At 38.9% G+C, this 9,546-nt stretch overlaps 1 protein-coding gene across 1 annotated transcript in view; it reads right to left on the bottom strand.

The window, feature by feature from the left end:
• The window catches only part of TMEM207 (transmembrane protein 207), a 26,128-nt gene that overhangs the window by 5,603 nt on the left and 10,979 nt on the right, over nucleotides 1-9,546 (bottom strand). The window contains exons 2-4 of the mRNA XM_044669507.1: nucleotides 8,791-8,801; nucleotides 8,144-8,188; nucleotides 7,849-7,991 (exon numbers count right to left, since the gene is read on the bottom strand). Of these exons, the coding sequence (XP_044525442.1) occupies nucleotides 7,849-7,991; nucleotides 8,144-8,188; nucleotides 8,791-8,801 (199 nt within the window). The remainder of the gene's footprint in view (nucleotides 1-7,848; nucleotides 7,992-8,143; nucleotides 8,189-8,790; nucleotides 8,802-9,546) is intronic.

Below are 9,546 nucleotides of genomic sequence, written 5' to 3'. Positions count from 1 at the left end.
AAGGAAGGAAAGAAAGAAGGAAAGAAGGAAGGGAGGGAGGGAGGAAGAGAGGGATGGAGGGAAGGAAGAAAAGAAAAAAGGAAGGGAGGGAGGAAGAAAAAAAGGAAGGAAGGAAGCAAGGAAGGAAGGAAGGAAGCAAGGAAGGAAGGAAGGGAGGGAGGAAGGAAGGGAGGAATGGAGGGAGAGAGGAAGGAAATTTTTGCATGCAGAAACAGAGAGATGATAATCACACTGTGCTCTAACCTGGTCCAAACACACCTGGGCTCTTGTGTTCAGGTATGGACCCCTTTGTAAGGAGGATACTTATATTGGAGAATCTCCATAAAAAAGCCACCTGGATAGTGAAGTGACCAAACTCACACTGTATAAGTATCAAATAAGTACCTTGAGGTCCTTTAGTAAAGAGAAGGGAAGAAACAGGTAAGAGAGGATAGTTGTTTTCAAATGCAGGAAATGTTGTCTTGTGAATGAAAGTTTAGATTCATTCTATTATATTTATTATATCATTTCCTCTAGGACAGGTACAGGAGAAAGCTACACATTTTACATGGAAAATCACCCCATATCTAAACAAAACAAAACTAAACCAAAAACATCTTTTCAGAGTTGCCCAGAGGTAGAATATGCAACTGTGAAAGATAGTGAATTCTTCATCATGGATTGCCTTCCAGAATAGGCTGTAGGACATGATGTCAGGTGACTTTTGCAGTTAAGTAGTATACAGGTACAAGACAGGATAAGCATTTATTTAATCTTATTATGTATCAGGGTCTCTGCTAAGCACTTTACAAATATCTCATATCATCTTCACAACAAGCATGGGAAATAGGTACTATTAATATCCCTGTTTTACAGATAAAGAAACTGAAACAAACAGAAGTCAATGACTTTCTCAGGGTCATATAGCTAATAAGTGATTGGGTTCAGATTTGAACTCATATTTTCATGTTTCTAGCCTCAACGCTTTATCCAGTGTACCACCAGCTCCCTCAAGGTATACCTAATGACCAGTGAGGTCTAGAGTTCTGTGAATCTGCATTACTTTGTGTCACTAACTCCTTTTGTTCCCCAAACAGTCTTGCCCTTATTTACTGTTCTAATTTAATAGATGTGGCTCTATAAGATTTTGGACAATTTCAAAAAGCAAATCCTCTCATCACAGACTGACACCTATCTGGTCTGTGAAGGTAATTCCAAAAAGTATGATGATGATGATAATGATGGTGATAACTGTTTATCCAGTGAATGGCCAAGATAGCCAAGTAGAATCAAGGACTCATCAGAACTCTCAATATTATCCCCCAAACACCTTTAAAATAATGCCTCAAATTCTGAAAGAGTAGATACAAAAAGGGAAAAAAAGATTGAAGTAAAATGATTTTTCCAACCAAGACAAATTAGGAGATTGTGGAGAAAAGTCTGTCACATCAAGCTAGTGGGTGGGCCTAGAACACAACACAGGCCATATCATTGCAACACCATTAGAAGACACTGGAGACAGCTGCAATAGTCTTAGCAGCAGTTTCAGGAGTTCTTAGGGCTTATATGGCAAGGAGGTTGGAGAAATGCTAAGAAAGAGATTATGCAAGAACCCTTTGTTAGCACTGTGTTTCAGACTTTTTGTATTGCCCATACAGAATTCTGGGTTGTAATTCTAGGGTGAAGAGGAACCCTAGCACTTGTTTGCACAGAGGAACAGAGCCCTCATCTCATTTTTTTTAGTGCTTGTGAGCATTCATAAAGAAGTAGTGGCTCTGGTCTCATTTCCAAGAGAAAAGGAAGCAGTATTGCTTTTTTTTTAAACTACTACCTTCCGTCTTGGAGTCAATACTGTGCATTGGCTCCAAGGGAGAAGAGTGGTAAGGGCTAGGCCATGGGGTCAAGTGACTTGCCCAGGGTCACACAGCTGGGAAGTGTCTGAAGATAGATTTGAACCTATGACCTCCCATCTCTAGGTCTGGCTCTCAATCCACTGAGCTACCCAGCTGCCCCAAGCAGTATTGTTTTTAGCTATAAAAGAACAGAGGACCAGGTCACAGTTTAAGGGACAAAAGGAGCAATAGCTTTTGTGGCTACAGAGGAACAAGGTTCCTTCCTGGGTAAGGACCAGAGCATAATGGCAGGGAAAATTTACTACATTTCTCCTTAGATCATATCTCTTGGGAAGACTTCAAAATTTACAGATCTCAAGAACTAGCTTGGAAAACATTAATATGAAAAACCTGAAGCTTTGCACAATGCCCCCTTCATTTCAGGAGCCTAATGTTAACATATAGTTAAAAATTCACAAAGAGGCTAGAAAACATGAGCAAATAATAAAAAAAAAAGAACCTGATCATTAAAAACGTTGCTGTGGTAGCAGGAAAGATAAAGATACAAATTCATACAAAGACAATGATATCTAAAAGTTTAAAAGCAAAACTAAAATAAGGGGGGAATTGTAAACTGAGAAAAAGGCAACAAGGATTCCTGGAAGAGCTAAAAAATGATTTAAAAAAATGCATTCCTATGTGGGCAAGCCAATGAATCCCAATTGCAAAGTCCTTACTGTTCTTCTGCTTTAGTTGAGTCTAAGACAGAAGATAAGCCTCTTTTTTTCAAGATACAAAAGTTAACTGAAGGACATGATTCCTGAAAAATTAGAATTGGGCAAGTGGAAGCTCATAACTTCATTAGACAACAAGAAAAGAATCAAAATAATGGGGGAAAAGAAATGGTTATGAGATGTCTCATTGGAAAAAACAACCAACCTGAAAAAGAGGTTGAATAAAGACAGTTTAAGAATTATTGACTACTTCAAAGCCATTATCAGAAAAATATATGTAAGTGAAAACTGCCCTTATATCTTATAAAGGGTGAGTAAAATAAGATTGAAAGAATCTACTGATCACTTCTTGAAAAGAGAGCTCAAAATGAAAATTCCCAGGGACATTTCTGTCAAATTCCAGATTTCTTGTCAAGGACAAAATATTGCAAGTGATTACAATAAAACAATTCAAATCATGTGGAACCAAAGCCTAAATCATGAAAGATTCAGCAGCTTCCCATTAAAAGACTGGAGATCTCAGATTATGATATCCCAGAAGTTATAAGGGTTAAGATTACAACCAAGAATAATCTACCCAGGAAAACTGATTATAATACTTCCTGGGTAAATAAACTCACTCCTAAAATGGAATCTAAGAGCAAAATAGAATAAAACTGGAATCCAACAACATGTTGTTTATAGGAAACACACTTAAAACAAAGAGACAGAAAGAGTTAAAATAAGAGACTGGAGCAGAATCTAGTATGCTTCAGTTAAGGGAAATAAAAATAGGGGTAGCAATCATGTTGCAATAATGATCTCAGACAAAGGAAAAGCAAAAAGAGATAAAATTAAAGAAGATATGTAAGGGAATTTTCCTAAAATGTACCATATATATAAAGAATTAATATAAGTTCTAAGCATACATTCATCAAATATATAGCATCAAAATTATAACATCAAAGTTCTTAAAGGAAATATTAAATGAATTATAGGAGTAAATAGACAATAAAACTATACTAGTAAAGGACCTCATTTTTTCCCCTCTTAGACTTAATAGAATCTAACAAAAAGAATGAAGTTATGAAGATTAATATAATTTTGGAAAAGTTACACGTGATAGACCTCTGGAAAAAACTGATTGAGGAAAAAATAACACATATATTTTTCTTGTCATATGTGTATTTTACCTTCACAACAACTGATCATAAATTAGGACACAAAAACATCACAACAAAAAGCAAAGCAAAACAAAACAAAAAAAACAGAAATATTAAATGCCTCATTTTCAGATCATAATGCAAAGAAAAAATTACATTCAATAAGAGAGCTACGTAGGCATAGATTAAAAATTAATGGGATATTAAATAATTTAATCCTAAAGATTGAGTGAGTCAAAGAACAAATCATAGAAGCAATCAACAAATTTGTTAAAGAGACAACAAAGAGACAACACACCAAAATTTACTGGATATATTCTAAGTAGTACTTAGGAAAAAAATTAAACTTCTAAACATATGCATCAGTAAAATAGTGAATGATCAGATCAACAAATAGATATGCAATTATAAAAATAGAAAAGAATGAATTAAAAATTTCCAATTAAGTATTTAATTGGAAATCCTGAAAATCAAAGGTGAGATTAGTAAAAGTGAAAGTAAGAAAATCATTGAACTTATAAATAAAAATAGAAGCTGGTTTTAGGAAAAAACTAACAAAATTAACAAGCCACTGTTTCATTTAATTTTTTTTAAAGAAGAAAGCAAAATCAATAGTATCAAAAACGAAAAGGATGAATTCAACAGCAATGAAGATGAAAATAAAGCAATTAACAAGAGCTTTTTTGTCCAATTACATGCCAATACTTCTAACAATCTAAGTAAAATTGATGAATATTTACAAAAAATATAACTTGCTCAGATTAACAGAAGAGGAAATATTTAAATCCTTATTTTAGACAAATAAATCAAACAAGGCATAAATGATATCCCCAAGAAAAAATTCCCCAGTATCGGGTGGATTCAAAAATGAATTCTATAAAATATTTTTTTAATTTAATTGTGACACTAAGCTATATTCAGGAAAAAAAGGGATGGAATGAGTTCTACCAAATTCCCTTCGTAAGGCAAATATAGAGTTGATATGTAAAATACAAAGAGCAAAAACAGAGATGTATCTTTTTTAAACCCCCAATGTTCTGTCTTAGTATAGACAGAAAGGCAAAGGCTAAATGTGGTTAAGTGACTCTCCCAGGGTAAGATAGCTAAGAAGTGTCTGAGGCCAGATTTCAATCCTCAGTTCTCCCAACAATTCAAGGTCTTGCATCTATCCACTGAGCCACTGGCTGCCCCTGGATCATTTGATCTAAAAGAGGATTGGATCTTTGCTCTAATCCCTTCATTTTTTTCAGAGAAAACTGTGGCCAAGAGAAGGAATTGACTTGCTCGAGACCATACTAGAACCTGTGTCTTGACCTAGGGATGTTGCCATCACTGTGTCATTACGGGCTAATACTGAAAGCCAAGATGGGCATCATTCCTTGGCTCTGTATTTCTTCTGTGAACTCACTTTTAACTTCTGCTGAGGTTACTATGTTGACTTTTTAATAGCCCCATGAACGTTCAATGAAGAGTCAATGTAACTGAATTAGTTGTCTAGGTTGGAGCAGTGGTCCAGATTGCCTGAAGCTTCATGTCTCCATCCAATACTATTGATAATAACCTGAGGCAATCAAATGGTGATCCTTGATCTCTGCTGTGAACATGCCTTACTGTTCTCTCCTTTATACTGATTTAGTGCCAGTACTTAAATTTATAAGGGAACCCCGGGAAAGAGAAGAAAAAAGCAAAACCAAACACCAAATACAACACAGACCAAGAGCACAGCTTGTAAAGTAACTCTGCTCCAGAGGATGTCACTGGTGTTTCTTGGCCGCCTGTCTCAAATATCTTCCAGAGAAGCACTTGATTTTTCTCTTAAAGTATGACAGGATGGAGGATTTGAAGGGCAGAGGAGGAAGGGATTGGGTACCTATATTCTCATTGGCATATTTGCACAAAATGTAGATCAGGTCTTAGTGCCTGGGGATGGCACAAAAGGAATCAGTTGCTTGGGAGCCACACCTTGGTAGGTACTGGGGAGTGGGCACTTTGGGAATGGGGCTGCCCCTTAAGAACTCTTTTGGTCAATCCTTAAGAAATATTTCACCTTTGCTTGAAGCCCTCTAATGGGCAAAGGTGGGTAACTACCTCCCCAGGGAGTATTTGCACTTCAGGTTCACTCCATTGTTGGCAAAATCTTCCTGACAGCAAACCAAAGGCTGACTCCCTTTTACTTCCCCTCTCCCACTGTTCTTAGCTTTTGTGCCTTGTTCCTCATAAGAATAAATGAAATCTCTCTTGCTTGGCTGACTTTCAGAATTTAGAGGATTCAAGGATCAACTTAGGCAGGGATCGATTTAAAGGTCATCTAGTCCAACTGTCTCATTTTATAGCTGAGCAAATTAAGTCTCAGAAGTTGTGGGCTACCCAAGGTCACACAGGCAATAAGAGGTGGAGCTTAAGTTTGAATTCAGGCCACGTGATCCTAGTTCAGCACTTTTGCCAATCCAAGACATTTATCACAGGTCCCTGAGTCTTCTTTCCAGGCTAAGCATTGGTTCTCTCCATCTATTTTCCTATGGCATGAACTTGAGACCCATCCTCTTTTTTGTTGCCTTCCTTGGAAAGTTCTATAATTTAGCTGACCAGTCATTCAGCCAATTCTCCCTCGATCGGCTTTCTCCTCTTATATTTTAATTTCCATTGTCATCGAGCTCCTCCCAGCTGAGGTGTCCATAATTTATGGTGGCTATTATCACATCCTAAAAATCCTCCCTCTTTTTCTTGTCTGAAATCAGGGTTTTGGACCCCAGGTTCAGCAAATTTCATTCTAATTCTAAATTAATGACCTCTTGGCCTATTATCCTATGATCACGTCTCTCTCTCTCAAGACTAAGCTATTCCACAATTTCCTGATCTTCCAGATATATATGGATGTCTTCCCATGACTTCTTAACTCCAAACTTTCAGTGGCTCCTCAATGACTATGGAAGAAAATCTGATCTTTTGATACTGATATATGGTCTTCTCTATGGTTTGGCTCTTGTATTCTTAGATAATGTGTCCTCTGCATCATGGCCCAAGTGAACTATTGGCTACTCCATTCTTATCTTAGCTTTTAGCATCTTTGGGTCTTTACTGATACTACTCGCCCTTGCCTAGAATGGACATCTCCCTTTGCCAGCTTCACCCAATGGAGCCTCTTCCTTTCCTCCAAGTCCAACTCGGGCGCCATATTTTAAATAAGATTCTCTAATCTTCTGCCCTCGCTCCCACCCTCAGCTGCCATTCATGGCACATTTCTCACAAAGCTTGGTTTGTATTTTTCCTTTGTAGTGGCCCCATTCTCCCTCATTCTTGTTGTTCCTTGGCAGGCATCGTGAGTCCACCAAGGGGGCAAAGACCAACTGCTATACATCTTTGTTTCTATAGTAGCTCATATAGTGCCTTCCTGAGTGCGGACAGTTAATTATTTCTATTGAAATGAATTGAAATGCAGTGCCAGGCCTCTCATTAGTGGTAGGTTTCCAGAACATTAAGCATTTTTAAATTGTGCCTGAATTGATATATTGTGAGGCTTTTGGTAAATAGACACAGTGGGAAAGAGAGGAAAGTGTGCTGACCTGGGAGTGAGGGAATCTGGGCTTGAGTCCTCCCTAGGCTATGCACTTGCTCTTCGTGTAACCTTAGGCAAATTATTCCACTTTGCAGGGCCTCACATTTCTTATCTTCAAAATGACCAAGTCAGACTCAACAATCTCTCAAGTACTCTGTACAATCAAAAGTGGCTCCTGATGAAGGAATTCTGGGTCCTCTCTCCCCAGGAGAAAGACCCGGGGGATTTTTTTTAAGCCCTTACCTTCCATCTTGGAGTCAATACTGTGTATTGGCTCCAAGCAGAAGAGTGGTAAGGGTAGGCAATGGGGGTCAAGTGACTTGCCCAGGGTCACACAGCTGGGAAGTGTCTGAGGCCAGATTTGAACCTAGGACCTCCCATCTCTAGGCCTGGTTCTCAATCCACTGAGCTACCCAGCTGCGCCCAGGGGGATTTATGATAGAGAATAACAAGTCATTGCTCTCATTTCTCATCTCCCAAGAATCTCTCCTTCAGATCACCCTTCAGGAATAAATCTCTTGTTCCATATGCCCACGAAGATTCCCCTGACTTACCCCATTACCCTGACAGTGGTGAAACCAAAGAAAAGAAGTCACAAGACATACCAGAAATGGACTCAATGTCGCTGACAGCAAACACTGCCACAGTGCGCCCAGAGGACCTGGAATGGGATCTCTTCAGCCAACAGTGGAGGCAGATAAGGACCATGCAGCATATGATGGAGATCAGCGAGAGCAGCATTAGCCACCTGAAGCCAAAGGAAGCACAGGAGAGTATTAGGGAGACAGCAACACCCTGGGGTGGGCCTGGGAGGGGGGTCTGAGTGCTTAAAAATATAAACAGGCACCAAGTTTCATCTGCCACAAAATGCTTCCAAAACTCTGACCAGAGAGTGCTTACCAGATGTACCAGCCATTGAGGGGTTGTTCATCTGAGCTCACACATCTGATAAAAGAAGGAAAGAGATGTCAGACCATGAGACTGGAGCAGCAACTAGGATTCAAAGCCCAAAGGTGTTATCCCTGGGTAGAATCCCATATTTAGGGTTGGAAGTATGCTTAGAAGCCTGCTAGCCTAATGTTCCCATTTTACAGAAGAGGAAACTGAGGCACAGAGAGGGAAAGAAACTCACTCAAGGTCACATAGACAGCAACTGCCTGAACCAGGGTTTCATGAGATCTTTGATTAGGATCTAGAATATGCCTCAGAAGTCATTTAATTCAATTTCTCCATTTTACAAATGGAGAGACTGGGACACTCCCCTGGGGAAGTGAAAATGATTTGTCCAAGGTGACAGAGAGTACGGGATAGAACCAGGATTTGAACCTGGTGCACTGACTCTGGAGTCACTTCCCTTTTCATCTCAATTGCTTTCTCCACATTATTGCTATTGGACATACTTACCTCCACTAGCCCTAAACTGATCAATAATTGCTCACAGTTCACATAATCAAGGACAAAAAAAATTGCTTGTACTCCAGGAGCTTATGTTCTAAATAGGAGGAGAACATAAATGTGTAAGTATATACTGAGGACATCCAAGATACCTAGAAGGTTGCTGGTGAGGAGGGGAAGAGGAAAGAGGGATCTGGATATATTCCTCTCAGAAAATGTTTGAACTGAGACCTAATGGTACCCAAGGATTCTAAGAAGTGCAGGTGAGGAAGGAAAATATTGATGGCATAGAGAAGAGCCAGGGCAAAAGCTTGGAGATGGGAGATTGGGCATCAAGCAGAACTGAATGGCAAGTAAGCGAAGATGAGTAAATCCTAAAGTATATGGAATTCTTACATAGTAAAAAAACTGAAAGCAAGTAAGAAGGGACCCAATTTGGAAAGTTATGAATGTCAAATGATGAAGCTGATAATTGAAGTCTGTAGGTGATTGGGACTCAGTGAAAAACAACAGCAGTAACAATAATAAACAAACAGAAGCACAGGCTTTGGCCTGATGTTTACAAATGATCCCAAATGGATAGAAGATGAATTGGAATGGGCACACTGGGAAGTGAGGCAGCCTGACTAGAAGACCAGGACAGTAGAAGAGTCAGGAGATGATGAGGGCCTCAGTATGGCTGTCAGGGATGTGGATAAAGAGAAGACTATATATATATATATATATATATATATATATATATATGAGACAAATGGAGATAGGACAATATCTAGCAACTGGTTCAGGTCCTGTAGACTTGGGGCCTGCTTTAGAATGATCAGAATGATCCTTGCTTGTAGATTCAGCTTGGAGGGACCACCAGACAGGTTTGCCCTAAAATTCTGCCACCTCATCTGTTATTCTACTGT

The sequence above is a fragment of the Gracilinanus agilis genome, chromosome 3 (genome assembly GCF_016433145.1).
Source record: "Gracilinanus agilis isolate LMUSP501 chromosome 3, AgileGrace, whole genome shotgun sequence".
Classification (NCBI taxonomy): domain Eukaryota; kingdom Metazoa; phylum Chordata; class Mammalia; order Didelphimorphia; family Didelphidae; genus Gracilinanus; species Gracilinanus agilis.
Note: the sequence above shows the minus strand (reverse complement) of the source record. Positions and strands in the feature narration are given on the sequence as shown.